Source organism: Xiphophorus maculatus, chromosome 16 (genome assembly GCF_002775205.1).
Source record: "Xiphophorus maculatus strain JP 163 A chromosome 16, X_maculatus-5.0-male, whole genome shotgun sequence".
Taxonomy (NCBI): domain Eukaryota; kingdom Metazoa; phylum Chordata; class Actinopteri; order Cyprinodontiformes; family Poeciliidae; genus Xiphophorus; species Xiphophorus maculatus.
In genome coordinates this window covers 4,199,286-4,219,151 of record NC_036458.1, presented here as the reverse complement: position 1 = coordinate 4,219,151, position 19,866 = coordinate 4,199,286, and the positions used below count along the sequence as shown (strand labels likewise).

The 19,866-nt window shown below is 39.1% G+C and overlaps 1 protein-coding gene across 1 annotated transcript; it reads left to right on the top strand.

Annotated features, from left to right (window-relative positions):
- The first annotated feature begins 4,605 nt into the window (after positions 1 to 4,605).
- On the top strand, positions 4,606 to 18,784 carry LOC102236356. The gene is made up of 9 exons (XM_023349021.1): positions 4,606 to 4,919; positions 5,285 to 5,417; positions 6,721 to 6,886; positions 8,722 to 8,831; positions 8,918 to 9,081; positions 10,685 to 10,704; positions 10,843 to 10,979; positions 11,059 to 11,231; positions 11,869 to 18,784. Exons 2-9 carry the CDS (start codon positions 5,305 to 5,307, stop codon positions 16,476 to 16,478), a joined length of 5,493 nt encoding a protein of 1,830 aa, XP_023204789.1. The 5' UTR covers positions 4,606 to 4,919; positions 5,285 to 5,304; the 3' UTR covers positions 16,479 to 18,784.
- The last annotated feature ends 1,082 nt before the right edge of the window (positions 18,785 to 19,866 follow it).

Below are 19,866 nucleotides of genomic sequence, written 5' to 3'. Positions count from 1 at the left end.
CTTTTTTCTCTTCCTTCCGCTGCTGCCGCTGCTAGAACTACAGTCAGACTACAGTTATAAAACGGCGCAGAAAATGACGTCATAGTTCAACTTTGACCGGAGCGGGCTTGCTAGGCTAGCTTAAAGTTACAAGCAAATCGAGCGCTTCTTCATTTTTTAGCTTTTAAAAACGCGTCTGTGCTTGTTTTAAAATAATAATGATAATTTTTTTAAAAACATAGAAAATGACTGAATGCTTCTGACTGCGTTCCCAGTTTCGTGTGTCCTAACTGTGGGAAAAGAGCCATAAAAAGAATAAAATTTAATGTCAAATTATTCCAATCAACTGTGAGCCCTGGATATTATGGGGTAGCGTTTCTAAAGTTACACAGTAAAAAATTAACAGCTGTAATTTGGTTTAGTTAGCCTGACGCAAAAGAAAAAATGTGGGTGTTAATTTTTTTTAAAGTTATATTTTCACCATGTCATTTATACATTTATAGATTTACTTATTTCATCAGCTAATATATAACTTCTAAATTAAGTATTTAGTTGGCAATGTAAATATTTAGCTCGGAAAATAAATATTTAGTTTGAAAATTAAATATTTTGCTTGAAACATTTTTTTTAACTAAATATTTAGTTACCAAACTAAGTATATTTCATTTGGACTAGATATTTAGTTTGAAAGCAAAATATTTAGCTTAAACTTAAACATTTAGTTGGGAACTAAATATTTAGCTTCCTATATTGTTTAATTTACAATCTAAATAGTTGTTTTAAACTAAATATTCATAATTATTCCTTATAAATCCAGAATAAGATTGTGAAAATATGACTTGAACAACAGCATTTTTTTCTCTGACAGGCTAAATACACAAAATTATTGCTGTTAATTTTTTCACTGTGTAACTTTACAAACGGCACTCTGTACGATATTCCTAATATTTAGTTGTTTGTTTTTACGCTTTGCGTTTATTTGACTATACAGGGTGTTTCTGGTTAAAAAATAAATAAAAACTGAAAAAGCAGGATGCTGTAACTGTTAAATATTCCTCTGTGGAGCTTCAGGGTAATCTCACAGCCCACTTCCACCAGCCTCACCGCTTTCTGTCCTCCCGCTGTTCAAATATAAACCTGCAGCTCTCTGTAACAGCAGGGCAATAAGGACGGAGGATGGACAAAATGGACTTTAAATATTTCCTTTTGTGCATTTTTTTAGTTAATCTTAACATTCTGCATGGTTTTGATATATCACAATCTCTTGTTTTGTGCCTGAGAGGTCACCAGACTTCAGTTTGTGCACATGTTCAATTCGCATCCAGGATCAACTCAGGAAGTGAAATTTAGATAACAAACAGGGAATCCAAACCTGAAGAGGAACTGCAGGGAAAATGGGTCCAATTTGGTTAATTTTGAAACAATCTGGCCACAGTAATGGTAAAATTCAGTGATTTGTTGTGCAGAAAGCTGTTTATTCTGATCTGTAAAGTTTCTTTTGTGTAAATGAAAGTTAGATTTTAAAAAAACAAACGTTTTTATGAGACCTGCAGAACTTTACGTCCATTTTCATTGTTGTTTTCATGGCTGTACAAACCGCAGCTTCGAACATCTTTCACCTTTTTCTTTCTGTTTTTGCTTCTCACCACCAGTAATCTCAAATATCTTCTTTTCTGTAACATGTAAGCTTAGGTAACTGAAGCTTATCGGTGTAGGATCTTTTTAATCAATCAGGGATGTTTTTGCACCATGCACTGTTGCTGGGTAGTTTTAGATCCATTACATTAAAGTTATTATAACTAAGATTAGATAAGAAAATTACTATTAATGGTATTTTTATTTGTATATCATTTTGTTTTCATCTCTGTTTCAAGGTAGAAATAAATATAGAGTTTGTATATTTTGTGTTTGGGGTTTTCTTTGCATCTTATATTTGGAATAAGTATCCAAAAGTATTGACATTATGGTATAATAACAAGCTGTTTCCCTCAAACTCAAGTCAAATTGAATGGAACATTTTTATTTTTAAGTCTTGCCACTGGTTTTCTGTTGCATTTATGTCTTCAGTCAGAGGCTTCTTCAAACTTGCTGTAGTACAGACTGTCAAAGGAGATACTTGCTGCCAACGGCCTTCACTATCTAGAATAACTCTGAAGAATTTGAATTAATATGAGTTACAGCAACATTTAATTTCCCTTTGGGTGAATAAAGTTTTTCTGATGTAATATTTGGAAATGAAGCCATCAGAAAGGTTAAAGTTACATATAAATTATGGTATTTTAAAGAATAAAATGGGAAGAAAGAATACAAATAAACAACATAATTACAAAATAATAACTTAAGAAGAATATAAAACTTGTCAAACACAATGTACTTACAGAGTTGGGTAGTAACTAGTTACTTTTACTCAGTTACATTTACTTGAGTAACTTTTTTGAAAAAAAAAAACCTTTAAGAGTATTTTTACTACGCTGCACTTGATACTCTTTACTTGAGTAGTTGTATTATGAAGTATTTCTACTCTTACTTGAGTAAAATTTCTGGATTTTCTACCTGCTGAGTGAAAAACAAATATTTTAACCAAATATCCACCAGACACAGACCCACACCTGCAGCTTTTCTTAAAGTTTCATGAGTTTTTTTATTGAAAGAAATTTATTTGAAAAATTTTCTTTTCCCTGGTTTTGTTATTTTTTGTTACTTGTATAAATTGTTGTAATTTTGGTTCTTAAAATACCCAAATTTCCACTTAACTTTATATTTTGGTCCATCTGATGATGCAATTTTCAAATATTAAATGACTGATAATCTGATCAGTTACTTTCTACTTCAGTAGACTTCTTACAAAATACTTTTTTACTCTAACTTGAGTAAATTTTTTTGGATGGCTACTTTTTACTTTTACTTGAGTAAAAATATGTTGAAGTAACACTTCTCTTACTTAAGTATAATTTTTGATATTCTGCCCTCCAGTCCAAAGGAGTGTACAACAGGGTAGATTAATTTTCAAAATGTTTTGGTGTATTTAATATTTACAAGAAGAAACAATAAACACCAGCATGTATGTCAACATTTAACACAGATGCTAGGAGGAAGGAGCTCCTGTGATGCTCTTTTGTGCACCTAGGATGCGGAAAATTAATGCGACATTGAATGGAAATAATCTGGTGAGGCTAAAGCCCTTCATGTTTGTAAAGAAACAAATATTCCAGGATGTGAGTTCATTAACTTACTTATTCTGGGAATACTGCTTGGCTTCGTGAGACACTTTCTCTTTTTACAAAATTAAACTATTCTGATCAGAAACTACGCTCAGCTGCCAACACAAACTTTCTCCTGAGAATCATCAATCATTCGGTTTATAAAAACATTACTGATAGATTTTCCCTGCAGACACAGCAGCTTTCTGTTCACGGAGGCTCAAATAGTTGATATACGTCAGGATTCGCAGAGCCGCCACTTTGAAATGTTTTCCAGTTCAAACTTGTCCAGAGTATTGAAGACTGAATTGCTAGAAAACATCCAGATTACAGCAAGTTAAAATGCGACTCTGCTAATGGTTAAATCAGCAAAATTACCCAGTATTTATTAGCTTACTGTCAATGTAGGTTTTAAATATGTGATCTGACTGTGATCCGTTTCCCTGTTTGTGATTATTTTGAGCAGGAGTGATGTGTGTCAGTCATGGCCGAGGCAGTTGGATCTGCCGGCTCATTTTGAATGAACAGTCAAAGCTGACATGCACTGGTTTTAATTTGGTCATTAATAAGTTAATTTTTTAATACATAAAGAAAGAAGTAACATTATTGTCTAAACTATAAGCTGATTAAGACTATTTAGGATTAGTTCTATTTACGTTCAATAGCTGAATATCATAGCAACCTAATTATTAGACCATATTTTTTTTCTCCCATTTAAAAGCTGTAAAAACAGACCAATTCAGCATTAATCCACTAATGTTTTATAGCTGCTATGGTTTAAAAACTAAGGAAAAGTCAGGAAAAAAGAAATCTAAAACTTTGTGAGCCACAAATACTTAAGGCGTAAATTAATTAATTTAATCAATGTTCTCCACAAGGTTGGCTGATGTTATTAATGTATTTGAATGTAAACACTGTGAAAACATAACATAAACTATAGGGAGCTGGATTTTAATGACTAAAATACCAACTATGTGTCTTATATTTTAAGATTAACTTAAAAAAACAACCAGTTTAGCAAACTACTCTTCCAATAAAATATAGTTTTGCTCCGGTTTCTACAGTAGAAATTATTTTTAAAATGATAAAAAAAAAATAAATAAATAAATAAAAGCACCATAAAACTACCGTGCTTTCGTAAAAAAAAAAAAAAAAAATTAAAGATCGTCTAGTGAAGAGACATTTAGGAGCCGACCGATTCAGTTCTTTTTAACGAATTAAGCCAAATAATTCGAATCTCAGTAAACATACTGAATTCCCATCACTACAGCTCGCTGTACTATAAGAGGTTCTCACCGTTCTCACCACTGTCCAGCATGGGCGGCAACCCCCACTCACCAGCTGGCCAATCAGAGAGCTTGGAACGCTTTCCTTGCGTAATTGAAGTTGGCCTCAGCCAATAGGTAAGTCCGTGGGCGTGGTCATGAATAGTTTGGTTGTGATGGAGGTTTCTCATCAACTTTTAGGCGATCTTTGCAAAGCTAATTTACGACACATTTAAAACATTTTCGTCCCGTTTTACTGGAATGTCGTGCGTTTGTACTTTTCGGGATTCACACCGGGATTTGTTTCGTTATCGCCACCCAACCAGCCAGGACACGGAGTGACGAGCAGACTCCATTTTCGTTTGCAGCTGATCGGCGGAGAGCTAGCTACTTTATGTTGCTAGGCTAACTTTCGCTTCCAGGCGTTAACTTGTCTACCTGGCGGTGCTTTCGTCGGCTACAAAACGACTCCCAGGTGGGTTATAATTCCTGCATCTTCTAATAAGGAGGCTGTTTTAAATATTAGACCGCAGGGTGTATATTTTATCAGCTAAATGATGCAGTAATGTTCCGTTAGCTGCAGGCCGCTAAACGTACAGCCTCCTCCCTCCTCTGATCAGAACACAGCGGGCTAATACCCTACAGAACCTCATTGGACCTTGTTTTTATTGCACTATTGAACATGCAAATTAAAGATGAACAACATGCTGCATGAAGAGATTGTGTGCTGCTGATCTGAGCACCTAAACCAAGCTATTCCGCTTGTTCTCTGCAGACTGGTTGTGCAGAAATGCTTCAGATCCCTGTAACGTATCGTTGTTTTGACCCCTGTGATTGCAGCATGCTGATGGTGGGAGGCAATGGACGGCTACACTAGAATGAGTGTGAAGGAGTTGTGTGAGACCGATGACCTGGCCACCAGTTTGGTGCTGGACCCTCTTCTGGGCTTCAGCACCCATAAAATGAACATAAGGTAATCCAAAACACTGTCAACTAGCGTGTTAGCAGCATGTGTGAAAGAGCTTCCCCTCATATAAAAACATAGGAAAACTGAAATTACTTCAAATGACTCCAAAATCATGTAAAACTTAAGATTTCTACAACAGCGTTTCTCAGTTTTTACAGTAATCAGTGAAAAGTCGTTGCTTCTGATCAAATCTCTTATCATTTGAGGCATTTTCTTATCATGACAAGAATATGTGGAGGTTCGAAAGCTAAAAAATATGTTATTTTTACTATTTCCTATCAATAAATTTGAATATATTGTTAACTGTATGCAGGTTAGTGACAAAAATCTAATGTTTTGTGCAGCTGGTGTCATGAAGAGCATTATTATTTGTCACATACAACAACCTGAAAAAGAAGCAAAAAAGAAATGAATAGCTTTTTATTATTATTAAAACAATACCAGTTTCAAATTTCGTAGTTGACATTAAATATCAGCATTGTTGAATGTCCTGCCTTTTAACTGTATGTAGAATAAACTCTATTTAATCTTTTGTAACAGTTTACTAAGCCAAAAATGTTACTGCATAGTTTATTATTTTTACAGATACAGATTTGAATGTTGTTCCTGCAGACAAAAACACCTACTTGCTCCAGATCAGATTTTATTACTTTACCTCAATTTCTTTTCTAAAAATAAAGTTACAAATGACAGAAAATATTCTGAAAAAGTGAATTTTATTTCAGTCATTCTTTAACAGTTGTATAGCAGAACATTAGGGCCAAGATACAATAATTTTTGCTTAATTTTGAGAATAACGTTGTAAAAAAAAATTTTTTTTCTTAAAAGATGCAATTTTACCAGAAGAGTAACTTAAAATGACAGAAAAAAGTTGTTTTAATAAGGAAAAAGTTCCTGGAGTGAATTGAAAAGTGAAGTTAATGCTTTCGCCTCAGTTCAGTTAGACACATTTCTGCTACTACTAATAATTTGCTGCTGATTTGTTAAAAGATTAAGTATTTAGTGTTTTCTGTAAAAATGTTCACAAGACACAACATTCCTCATTTAAATTGTTACGTGTTTTTACTATTTTATTGTCTTAACTTTCCGACTTTCTGCTTGTATTATTTTGCACTCTGTTGTCGTACGACTTGTGATTTTAACTGTTGGAATTTTTCTTGTGGTTCTTTTGCACCGTTAGCATTTAGTCACAAACATTTCCCACTGATTTTTAGTAAACATTGAAGATTCTGCATCTCCCAAAATATCAAAATAGTTCCCTCTGTTTCTCTGCGTTTGTGTTTTTAATCTGTCGTTATTTCCGTTCCAGTCCGGCACCAGAGATCAGACGCTGGGGTGTCCTCAAGGAGACGCTGCTGCGGTTTCAGCGAACGCACGACTTCAACGCCACGTTTGAGGCGCTGACTGTTGGCGAACTCGCTGGCGACTACTTCAACGCTCTGGGGAGCCACCGGCAGGAGCTGCTGAGACAACATGTAGGCATCTAAACGGGGGCCACATTCTCTTTCTCTTATTATCTTGAAGAAAATATTTGTTAAAATCTGCTGTTTTATGTTTCTTTAAATTTAAATGATTAAGTTTATATTAGTTTTGCATCATCAATTTGCTTTTTTTTGTGCAAAATCCAAAGACAGAAGCTATTTTTAAAAGAAAGTGTAAATTTTTGATGTTTTCAAAGTATAGATTATGAGTTTACGAAACTAGTGTTTCTTATATGCCAAACATAAATCACAACTTGTGCTTTGAAGAATCTATATTTAGTGCAGGAGGCATCCTGGATGATTTCTGGAAATGTGTAAACAACAAATGAAATCAATTATGAAGTCTATGTAAACAACATTGTCCTTCAAAAAAGAGCCAGTTGAGGCAAAAGAACCAAACTGAAGCGCAGAGTCATCCAGTTTTTTGTAGAAAGAGAGAGAGGAAAGAGAAAAATAATGAATAATGCAAATTGAAATTATTGTGTTTGTTCCAATTTGTCATAAATTTAATTCCTTTATTGCAACAGGCCAACTCAAATTACCAGAATGTTTTAAAATTTACTGGAAAACAACTAATTTGGGGTCTTTATAAATGTGGAAATCTGATGTTAGATGTGTGGAACAGTTGGTGACAGTAGCAGCTGTTAAAGAGTCTTCACACATATATTCATGTTTTACACTCAGCCTTACAGATGTGATAGTTTTCACACCTAGAAAAGTAAAAATGGGTCTAGACTCAGTTCGTTTTGCATGTTCATGTGGTGCTTCGTTCACACTGCCGGAGCTACAGAGACACGTTGAGATCAAGTTTTGGTTTATTTCTGCTGTTACTACAAAGAGAAGCTGATGGAGTTGAAGCTAATTGGAAAAGGAAGGAAATAGAAAATGGCAACATGTGTCTAAACCTGCAGGTCAGGATGAACCAGCATGTTTGCAGGCTGATTCATGCATATGAACTTAATCATTCATCTTTATAAATCCTTAGTCATTGTAACGTCATCGCAGAGCGGGGCAATGTGGCTTAAAAATAAACTCAAATCTTTTCATACCTCTTTGAAGTCTGATTTGTCAAGAACTGCAGCTTTAGTACCAAATTATGTAATTTGAGAACACCAGATAATATTTTTAAGCTAAATTTGACTTCAATTGGTACAAAATATCAAAGGACTACATCTTGGAATTGTAGGAAAGGGGACATATTATGCAAAATTACAATTTTTCATGTTTTTGTACTCCCACTTGGATATGAACTGCTTCTAGAAACAGCACAAGTTAAGAAAAAAAAAACATTCAGCCAGTTTTAGCAGTAAATTAATGTTTTTTGGAGTCTGGAAAATGAGCCGTTTCAAAAACATCAAGATTAAGTCACATTCTTTGGGCAATGACCGTTACCTAGCAACCTCAATGGAATTCCGCCTGTTACCTAGCAATCCAAGCTGAGCTCCAACAGGTTTGGGCAGCTGGTTTTACTGATGTATAATGGCTGCTGGAAAGTACAAGTGTTTTGTTGTTGACTTAGCATTCAGAAGTCACTTACTGCATTCTTGTTGGCTGTGCAGGAGGTTCCACTTCTGCTTTTCAAAGTTGTACGGTTGTGTAATTGTGTGCCATTTTAAAATGTGAGTGTAAACAGCAACTTATTTAGATTTAAAGTAACAAGAGGCCCTAAAACATCTCATTCTGAAACCGAACAGACTAAATCCATTATCTAAGGATGATTTTGTCTAAAGAAATCTGTCATACATGTTTTGTTTAGTCCATAGAGCTACCCTGACCTGTTCAAGGAAGCATAATAGGTCACCGTTATGTGTTGTTGGATGTGGCTGCAGGTGTATCGCTACCTCAGTGCCTTCCTGCTGGACAGTGGGATCAAGATAGAGTCGTGTGATAGATATTCGTCGGAGACCAACGGAGCGAAGATAACGACTACCAGGCATTGGTAATCCCTCCCTCCCTCTTCTTCCAGCTGTCGGTTCCAGTTCTGCCCTGAGCTCTCACAGCTGCGTCTGTTCGTCTGTCCTGCAGGTTCGTTGGAGAGCGCGTGGAGGTCCTACTGGGCTGCATAGCGGAACTGAACCCCGCGGACAGCGTCGTGCTGAGGGCAGGGGTCAACGACTTCAGCGTCATGTACTCCACACGTAAACGCTGCGCTCAGCTGTGGCTCGGGCCCGCAGCGTTTATCAACCATGGTGAGCGTCTTTTCTCTGCTTTTATCATTTTACAGGCTAAGAATTAGTGCAATTAACTGGATTAATCGTGATTAATCGATTGCTGATATAATCAACTAATTAAGTAATGGATTAATTGTTAAATGAAGACTCAAAAAGGCAATTTGCTGAAAGAAGGACACACTCAGAGCAGTAAATAAAACAAAAATATAAACGTATTGCATTTAAGAGTAAATCTATTTTTAGAAGTATTTTTTATCTTCTATAAGATAAAAAATATTTGTTTTTATCTTTTCATCTTCTGCTACTTTTGTTTACTAAATAATTGCTGTTGTACTTTAGACAAAAATGTTTTTCTTATTTAAAAAAGAAATTGAATTGTTTGCATCTTTAAATGTATTTCTGATATTAAATGAAAATCTGCAAAATGTGTAATTTTTTCACCCGATTAATCGTCAGAATAATCAATTAATCGTTTAGACTCAGCATGACTGTAAGGGTTGTGAGTTGGATAGATTTAGGCAAAGAAATGTTTGTTTTTTATTTTAAATGCAAAATTTATATATATATATATATATATATATATGAAACATTTTCACTTAATTACTTGTCTGCGTGTGTTCTTTCAGTAATTTCCCTTTTTTGAGTTTTTATTCTCCATTTAACAGTTAATTGATTATTAAATGTATTGTGAACTAACAATTTATCATTATAGAAGATAAATGTTAATGAAGATTTTAAGGTCATAAAATGGAATATTTCACCTCTAAAATGTTTCCTGAAGTGTTTGTTTTTATTGCTATTTTAATCCTGCTGCAACAATAATCTTATTTTAAAAAGTTGCACCTTTAATTTTGGTTTTAAAACTGCATTACCTGAATAAGACTGATGGGGGCGCTCCTTTAGTTTCCACTGGAGATGAGGAATAAGGCAGTAAAATTTAATTTTGATATTTTGTGGGATTTCTTTTGATTAAGGTTTTGTTTGTTTGTTGTTCATAGATTGAATTAATATTTAGGGGAAAATGATTCAAATGGCAAAACAAAACGGTAAATTTATTATCAGTTTATGGGTTTTATTAATGAGTTCATTGTTATTGTTAAGATTATATTTTTCCCCACCATAACTATAAATAATACAATTCTTATCCAGGCTATTTTTCACAGCCAGAAAGATTGATTAATTAATTATTGAAATGATCATGAACTAAATCAATTAATCGTTTGTATACAGACTTAAAAAATGGTGAAAAGATGAACAGAATTAAAGCCGTAATTTAGCCAAAACTACAAAATATAGATAAGTTTTGCATTTAGGATGGAACAACATTCTTTGTCTGTGAAAATGTTTTATGCAAAACTTTAGCTTCAGCTGGTTAGCATCCATAAAAGGAATGCTGTTATTTCATTTTATGCAGTAAAATGTTTGTTTTTCTTAAAAAATAAAGAATTAATAAAATAAAAGGCTCACGTGGTTAAATGAAAATCATTGGAATGCGGTGATTTCTTTATCAAATTAATCGATTACTAAAATGATCGTTTTTTGCAGCCCTGATTTCCATTGATATGGTGAGTCAATTATTAACTGAAATCTTTTTCTTTTCCATTTGTCTCCTGGATTGAAGACTGCAAACCGAACTGCAAGGTAAAACATCGCCGACCTGCGTTTTTATTACAGAAATTATCTCTTATTTTATGTTTTCTGGCACATCTGTTGTTGTTGGACCCACCTTTTGTCTAATCTGTTGTTTTTTTTCTCTCCTCTCTTTTTGCACCTGTCAAGTTTCTCCCCGGTGAGAAGAACATCGCCTGCGTGGAAGTGATCCGACCCATCTCGCCTGGGGAGGAAATCACCTGTTACTATGGCGCCAGCTTCTTCGGCGAAGGCAACGAAATGTGCGAATGCTGCACCTGCGAGAGGTGTGTCCGCCGCTCCGGCCGGCTTTGTCTCGGTGGCGGCTCGGGTGTCGCTCACGGCGCGTGTGTTTGATCCGATCAGGAACGGCGAGGGCCACTTCAGGCACAGAGGGAAGCAGCCGGACAGCGAGGAGGCGAAGGAGGCCGTGGGCCAGAAGTACCGGCTCAGGGAGCGATACCTGCGACACCACAGGGAGAGAGGACACCTGACCGCCAGGCCCAGCGCCCCGGGGATCCACGCCGGGATCTTCACAGGTGAACAGAAATACAGCGAAAAAATCGAATCCAGAGATTTTACCTCAAAGGAATGAAATAAAATCCACCCAGAGTTTACATCTTTAAATCATATTTCATTGAATCTGAAATGTTTACAATAATTATTGCATCATCTGTCCTTTTTCATTCGTCTATCCTTTCTTTATGTATTATTCCTTTCTTTTTGGATCCTTCCTTCATTCCTTCCTCCTTTTGTTTCTTTCGTCATTCCTTCCTTCCCCCTTCCCCTCTTTCCTTCCTTTGTTTCTTCTTTCCTTTATCATCCTTCTTTGCTTCCCTCCTCTTTTCCTTCCGTTCTTCCTTCTATCTTTCCTTCTGTCGCTTCTTCTTTCCTTCATTTTTCTTTCTTCCTTTCTTTCTTTTTTGTTTTGTTGTTTCTTTCTTTCTTCCTTTATCTTCTTTCTTTCCCTCTTTCTTTCTGTGTTTCTTTCTTCTGACATTTATTGTGGAGGTTGTTTATTAAATAAATTGCACTCTAGAAAACTGGTTTAAAATTAACGATTAAAGCCAAAACTTAACATTAATCAAAACTTTTGTCCAGAGCTGTTTTTGTTTTGTTTTTCTTTGTCCTCCTGAATGTAATCCAACTGCTCGTTTTGTCTCCTTTCATTGCCAGCGATCCCCTCCAGGAACTCCTTCACCCAGCAGATGAGGAGAAACGCTCTGAAGAACAAGAAGCTGAACTACACCAAGAGGTGGAGGCGTGAGAAGCAGAGGCGGTCGGGGAATTACCTGCTGAAACGCTGCCGGACCGTTCCGCTGCCGTCCCAGGTCACTCTGAGGGACCTGCGCATCAGAGTGCGGCGCCACTCGGTGGATTTCCTGCTGCACTGCAAGGATCCCAAAAGCAAAGAGAGGGCCTTGCTGCAGGAACTAGAGGAGGTGAAGCCAAGAAAAGCCACTGTTGAGGAAAACCCGAAATCTTTGACTTTGAATTCCTCCGTGCCAGCCAATCTGAGAAGCAGATCCGCCGTGAATAGCATGGCTTCGAACATGAAGATCTGCTCAAGAACCAAAAGCATGGTTCATAAAACGCAGGAGACAAAGACGGAGTCCAGTAGCACAAACACGGCTAACACTACTACAGTTTGTCCGCCTGTTGAAAAGGACAAAACCTGCAGCGCAACAAAGCAGGAGAACACAAAAAAAGCAATCACTGAAAGTCAAAGCAGCAAAGTTGAATCCAGGATCGCCGCTCCGACTCTGACCGTGTTGGAGAAGGCTACTGACGATCCAGCAATCACCCTGAAGCAATACGTTACCGTCGACCTTACCAGGTTATCAATCCCGCAACCCGCCAAGGCTGGAAAAACACAAGAAGAGGAGAAAAGTGGTGTTTTAGGGAGAGGAAGGAGCCAGCTGCCCCCCAAACCTGGGAACCTGCCAAGAAAACAGGTTTTCAGGTCAGACGTCTGCACTGCTACGAGCAAACGAGGAGGGAAGGAAACGCTCCTCAAGGCCACAGATGGAACAGATGCTCACAAAGAAGTCGCCGGGAATCCATCTGGCTGCGAGAAGAAGGGGGTTGACAGAGTTGTGGAAATAAAAACGGTGCAAACGGAGCTCAAGGAGGAGAAGAGAGACCCTAAGTTAACTGAAGCTGAAAAAGTGGGGAAGTCGAAAGAAGGGAGTAATATCCAGAGTGTTAAAAATGCAGAGAAAGTGGAAGTTAAAGTGTCAGGACAGACGAAGAGATGCTTGAATGAGTGTCCTGAAGATGTGGTGATAAAACAGGCAAAGGTTTTGCTGTCGGACATTTTAAGGAAAGATAAATCTTTTTTAGATCAGAGGCTGCAGGGAGACATAAACAGAGGAAGTTGCAATCGTTCAGTTAAGGGGCGGTTTATGAAAAAACGAAGTGTGCGAAAAACTAAATTAGATGAATCACAAAATGGGACGGGAACCCCAAACGATGAGCGATTGGTTTCTGTTTGCACGGACTTGGGTGTGAAAAGTACACAGGCCCAGTCCGAACCGAAGTGCAGCGAACTGCTGGCCTCCTCCTCCATCAACTCACTACCTCACAGGTCGGCCGTTTCTACGAAGGCTCAGCCGCGCCCGGACGCCAACCCGCAGTCCAACATACCTCTGAAGAAACGCACATTTCGGAGCTCTGTGGAGATCGACTCGCAGCGAGGTCCGACTTCCGCCTCCGATCGTGTTCAGAAAAACACGGCTGTGGTGACGTCGCCTCCAGCCCCACAACAGAACACGTCCGCTACGTCTGGAGAAGCCAAGAAAGATAATAAATCAGCTCCAAGGCGGATCCAAAAACAACCGGTAGTTACCAGAGTGCTTCGCTCCAGACCTAACGGATCTCCACGAGGCCACCTGCTGAGGAAAGTCCGGCAATGCAAACAAGAAAATCAGGAGGAGGATATTTGTGAAGATCCTGTCACACGTAGATCCCAAAAAAACTCCCAGAATAACCTGGAAATATCGTCCCCTGAAGAAAACAGCTCAGAGGAAACAAAAGCCGGCTTTGATTTCAAGATCCGCCTCAAGCGGAGAAGAGGGAGAGTGTGGGATGTTCAGGGCGACAGCTTGGCGCTGAAAACGGAAAAGCACGACGACTCGATGGCGTGTGATCCTTTCAAAGCAATCATGGATTCTGTGTCCATCTTAAACCGAGAGATGGAGGCTCACGTTCAAGCGAGTCAGAAGTCGAAGAGCCGACTGCATCGATTGAGACGAAGAAACGACAAAAACAACAAAAAACAAGTTAGTGACGTCCAGATGGATGGAGTTAGTGAAACTAAAGTCGGACTTCGCGAATCTGTTGACGAAAAAAGTGACATTACAGCAAAGTTGGAAAGCCGGCCCCTGTTGAACCTGAACGGAACCAGTGAGATGCTTCCAGACACTAAAGTGGAGGATCGTCTTTTAAAAAGCTGCTGCCTGTTTGAGAACGCGTCCCAACAAAAGCTGGGGCCAGAACTGGGCTCAAACGGCCTTCAATTACCAGTTCTGAAACTGCGGAGGAAGGTGGAGGATATCTGGGAGGTGGACAGCAAAAAGGGGCTTGTACTGCCCGACCTAAGAGCCGAGGTTAATGTCAAGACAGAGGTCAAGAGTCACGTCTTAGGGAGGCAGAAGAAAGAGGAGACTTGTCTGAGACTCAACAGCAATCTGATGTCTCTAAAAACAGAACCGCCCCCTTTTTCCCTCTCTCTTTCGCCGTTGTCGCTGTCATCACCTCTTAATGAGGGAAAAACCGAAGCTGCACACTCAGCCGGAGAGCGAATCATAGAAAGGTTGGAGACGTACATGGGGGGAAGGAAACAGAGGCTCAAAGTTGACAAACAGCGCAAGAGTGTGCCCATGGAGACGCCCACCCCTTGTCTGAGTCACACACTCCAGCAGATTGACAACAGCCTCTCCAGACTCTCCGAAGGCCTGTGTTCTTCTCAGACGCTGGAGAAGCCCACAGCAGCTGGCGCCAGCGCCTCCGGTTCTGTGATCCAGACCCCGTCCCAGTCCCCCCCGTTTGTGGCCGCTGACAATATGCTGTCCGCCGAGCCCAGCTTCACCAACTGCTGCGAAGACATCCTGGACTTCCAGTGCCTCGGCTTTGATGGATACGACCAGCCGCAAAACATTCTCCCATCCTCCCCGTCAGATCTGTGCTCCCTGGACCCACCCACCGACCCATTTAGCAGTCCTCTTTCCCACAGCCCGACCGACACTTGGTCCACCGAAACACCCTACCTGGGCCCGCCAAGTCCGGGGAATAACTTCACCAGTGAGGATCTGCAGTTTTTCCCGGGCTTGGTTGCTTCCAAAAGTGACTCCGGGAGTGTTCAGAACTGTGAAGCCAAGGGCATCTCCAAAGACGGACCCAACTCTGGTTTTGGGTTTTCAGCTTCGGTAAATTCAGACGTTGTGAGCAAGGAACGTATTATGAGCAAAAATCTGGGAGCGAGGCTCTCCAAAGACGACCCCAAAACTCAACCATCTTTGTCCGTCGCCAGCAAGCCTCGTATTTTCACCGGAAATCCCGTCGTTTTAAGCCAGCCTTCCATCAACTTCAAGGCCACCACCAGCCAATCAAAAACGCAGCTCAACCTCAAAACCCAAGGCCCGTTCCATCGCATGACCATTCCAAGTAAATCCCAGTCATTCCCAAGTAACCAGCCAACTGTGGTCAGAGGAACGCCGGCTCAAGTGTCCAACAGATTCCTTTCCCCTTCAGTCCTCTCAACAAAGAATCCCAACTCTCCTGAAAATCCATTTAGCTACCAGGAGAAGCCATCTACGGTAATCCACAGGGTTCTGAAGTACCAGGGGGGTAGCCAGACGCAGAACCTGTACAGCGCGCCGTGCGAGGACACTGTAGCTGCTAGTGGCGGCGCCCGGATCTCTGCCAAACAGAGTCAGAAATTTGTTCCTAATGTGTCTCAAAAAACCAATATATCTTTCCAGGGGTTTGGAAAGGATGTTGGCCATTTCAGTTCCTCCAGCAACCTCGCCAGCTCCAACCTTCATTTCAGCAGACCCAGTTCCTCGGTTTCACAGTCTTTCAGTAAAAACAAGATGGCATCAGACAAACAGGAAGCGGCTGAAACTAACATGGGGTACAAAAACTTTTCCGAGATGCCGAGACCCTTCTTCTTTCCTAGCAAAGCATCTGACTGCTACTCATCCCAGCAAGACAAGAAGCTGGATAAAACCGACAGACACCAGCCATGTTACACACAGCAGGATGCTTATGACTTTAGCTATTCCTCTCTCTCGCCCATTTCCCAGCACAGCAGCCCTCAACTAGTCCACAGCACTCCTCCAAGTACACCAGCACCCAAAACCCAGTCCACCGCCTCCTTCCCTTACGGCTACCAAGGTCCCCCCTATGTGCTGAACTTCAGCGGCGACCACTCACTCACTCTGGGCCTGAGGGACGGTTCTGATGGCTACCCGGGCCTTTCTGCTACAAACTACACCTACCACTGCCTGATGGAGCCCTCTGGCACTCAAGGACGGCTAGTCCTTGAACCTTGCGGACCCCAACTGTCCAACCCGTCCTCGTTGTGCGGGTTCGCTGGCCTCAGAAGTCAGGACGAACACTGCCGGAAGGACATGCAACAGCAGTGCCAGCCAGGGGAAAACCAAGGTGCTTCACACTACGGTGGGGTTCCTATGTCGCACCCAATGGGCACCACAAAACCCAAACGGGTGCGGCTGGTGGTGACGGACGGTACGGTGGACTTAGATTTGCAGTACTCGGACTGAGAGTGACTGGTTCTCTTGAAACCTTTTAGATGTTGGTTGTTTTTCTAAACATTTCTGTTCATAATCTGCTTTTCTAATGAATTATCTTGATGTAGAAATTCAGGGTTTGAAATGGCAGAAATATCCACTACAGTTTGTTCAGAATACCAAATTTTAAAGCATTACCTTTGAACCTGCAGGTCAAGTGGAATTCTTTGCAAAAAATTATTCATATGTCTTAAAGTTTTTCACATTTCTTCACTTTAAAACCACAAAACTCTTAGTACTTTTTTTCTTAAAAAAAGACTGACTCAGTTGGATTTAAGTCTGTACTTTGATTAGGCCATTCAAATACATGAATTGACTGAACTTCAGTACAGTGGGTGTTGTTCGTTTCAGTTTGTCTGCATAGTTGAAGGACGTAGTATTAGACGGAGAACTTGACAGAAAGATTAACTAAAGTAGTAAAATGGTACTTCTTTCACCAACTTACAATCCAATATGGCCGCCTTACTTTTAAAAATGTATTAATAATCAGTGAATATATAAACACTTGAACTTGAGGCAAAATGTAGCTGAGTAAATTAATAATTAACTGAGCTACATCGTCTGTTAATAGCTGGTTTTGCTAATAACAGTTAGCCTGATCAGTTAGCAAATCTTTGTTGTAGATTAGCGTTACAGCTTCCATCCAAATCTTGGATCTGGAGTGGAAGTATTATCCACAGCTACCAGCACTTGCTCCTGGTTCACTGTACCACGTAAGGGCAGCTGACGTACCATGAGTTGTACGTGTACCACAGTTTGAGAACCATATATCTAAGTCATGAGTTCACATCTTCTGCAGCTTGACTCCGCTCCACCCCCAGAGTTTGGCTCCATCCATCTTTCTGTTAACTCGGGGAAAGATTCTGTGTCCCTGCTGACGGGGTTAAAAGGCATCCCCACAGCATGATGATGCCACCACCATGTTTTAAAGTGTTTTCTTGTGTGTTGGCCAAAATGTTTCACTGATCTTCCCACTTTTTTTGCATCTTTTACAAACCAGATTTGTAGAGTGCTCCATTAAGCATTGTCCTGCTGTCCAGCTTTACTTTGACTAGGCTGTACTAATACATAAATGTGCTTTAATTGTGGTTTTTGTCATATGTTTAGCCTCACCTCTACCCCACAGCTTTTTCATCGTCTATTAAGTTTGTAGAAATGTATCCCCACAGCATGATGCTGCCACCACCATGTTTCTTGGTGTTAGTGTTAGTTTTTTGCCATTAAGTCTAAATTATTTCATGGAGAATGTCAAATATTACAGAAACATGCATCAGTATTATGTCAAGTTTGAAGTTTGTGGTTGTAAAATGACAAAATGTGAGAAACTCAAAGGGATTTGAAGATTTTTTGCGAGGCACTGCACACATTGAAGCCCTTCTTACCGTACTGTAACATAGATGTATGAATTTTTCTATCCCATAAATGGTAGTAGAGCCAGAATCCACCTGAACTGTTTGCTGGTGGAGCTTAAAGAGGCAGTTTGGTGCCTCGCTCTTTGATATTCTCGTGATGTTTTCAAGCACCCGTAGAATTATTATTTTAAAAAAAAAATTTTTTTTAATACCCACGTTAAGCTCTCGTCTCACTTCTGCGTGTAAACTCCTGAGTTGTGTGCATGTGTCGGATGCGGCTGGAGGTGTGTTTGCATGATCGGTGCAGTGAAAGACTTCCTGTACGAATCCAGGACCATTTCCGTTTTCCTCCATGTTGTTGCATCAGCAATGTGACAATCCTCTCATCTACATTGGTAATTTCTAATCCCTCAGAAGGATTCTTTTATAATGTTACCATGTTAATAGTGCTTGTTGATGAAGCTACTCATTTACAGATGTTTTTTATTTTATTTTATTTTTATTTTGGTCGAGATTGAGAACATTTCGTGCTGGAAGTTGAATCGGTTTGACTTCGTGCGGTGGGAGCGTTCTCGTGGTTACCGTGACGATGTACTGTCTTGTTATGACAAAGAAAAAAAAAAAAGGCCAATTATTTATTTTAATATCCTCACTTCCGGAAAAGGTGCTTTCGGTGTAATTTATATTTCACGTTGATTGTTCAAACTATTAAATGTGTGGTTTTTAAAAAATATTATTATTATTATTGTTATTTAATGGGACATGATGATATTTACATGATGTATTTAATTTTAAAGACCAGTTTTTTTTAACTGTTGCAGATGAAACTAGCTTGTCTTTTTTCTAATTGGCTGTTAGTCCTACTGGAAGTCTGTTGTAGAAATGTACAAATGTAGCCTATATCATTAAAGATGATTCTTTTTTTTATGTTTGCCTCTACCTTTTTCTTTAAAATATATTTTTTTAAATTAAATATTTAAAGTAGTGGTGGTAAAAGTGAGGCATGGGGCCCATTTGTGGCACACATGCTGATTTTCTCTGGCCAATACAAATTCAAAATATTAGTTTTTTTTAATATAATATAGTAATCAGGATTTTTGTTAAATATTTATAATACAACAGAGGTTCACCCATTTGCCGTTTAGTATTTGCAGATTTTTCTGTGAAATGTAACTCTCCTGATACGTGGATTGTTTTTCAACAGCAGCAGCTTGTGCTGCTTCACTCGATATTTACTGGTGTTTGCAAAGCAGCCAATCCAGAAGTGCAATTTATTTTCCTTGCTGCTGATTGGCTGAACCACCAAGAGAAGATGAGGAACACTGTAGATCTTTAGCAGAAACCACTTACTGTATTCTTGTTGGTTGTGCAGGAGGCTCTACTTCTGCTTTTCAAAGATGTACGGTTGTATAACTGCGCTTTTGTTTGCAGCCATTTTCAAATTATCAATCATTTAATATTTTAAAATTACATCATCAGACAAACCAAAATATAACGTTAGTGGAAACTTTAAGGATGAAAATGACATAAAAGTGAAATAAAAATTCAGGCAAAAAAATAATTCTAAATCAGTTTCTTTCAATAAAAGCTTCTCAAAGTAACACAAACTGCAGGTGTGTGTCTGGTGAATTTCTGGTTAAAACATGTTTGTTTTTTGTTCACTGGGTAAAAAATCCGGATATTTTCCTCGAGTAAGAGTAGAGATACGTCATAATAAAATTAGTCAAGTAAAAGTTAAAAGTAGAGCGTAAGAAAAATACTGCTGAAAGTTTGTTTTCAAAAAAGCTACTCAAGTAAATGTCTTAGTTTCTACCCAACTCTGGATGTAGAAAATCAGTTTCAGCTCTTTCGTATTTCAGTCTGCACTTTGCTGACGTCCATAATATCTCATCAACTCTGAGATTTATCTTTTAAACTTAACCATGCTTGAAACTTCACAACTTTCTTCCTCTCTGCTAATCAGAAATTAAACTGAAGTGTTCCTTTGTGGTTTTGTCTGATCGTGATGA

Excerpts from the sequence above, each read along its gene's own strand:
- LOC102236356 (XM_023349021.1), top strand. The coding sequence starts at position 5,305 with ATGGACGGCTACACTAGAATGAGTGTGAAGGAGTTGTGTGAGACCGAT. Across the intron at positions 9,082-10,684 it reads CGCAGCGTTTATCAACCATG|ACTGCAAACCGAACTGCAAG; the intron begins GTGAGCGTCTTT and ends CCTGGATTGAAG. Across the intron at positions 10,705-10,842 it reads ACTGCAAACCGAACTGCAAG|TTTCTCCCCGGTGAGAAGAA; the intron begins GTAAAACATCGC and ends GCACCTGTCAAG.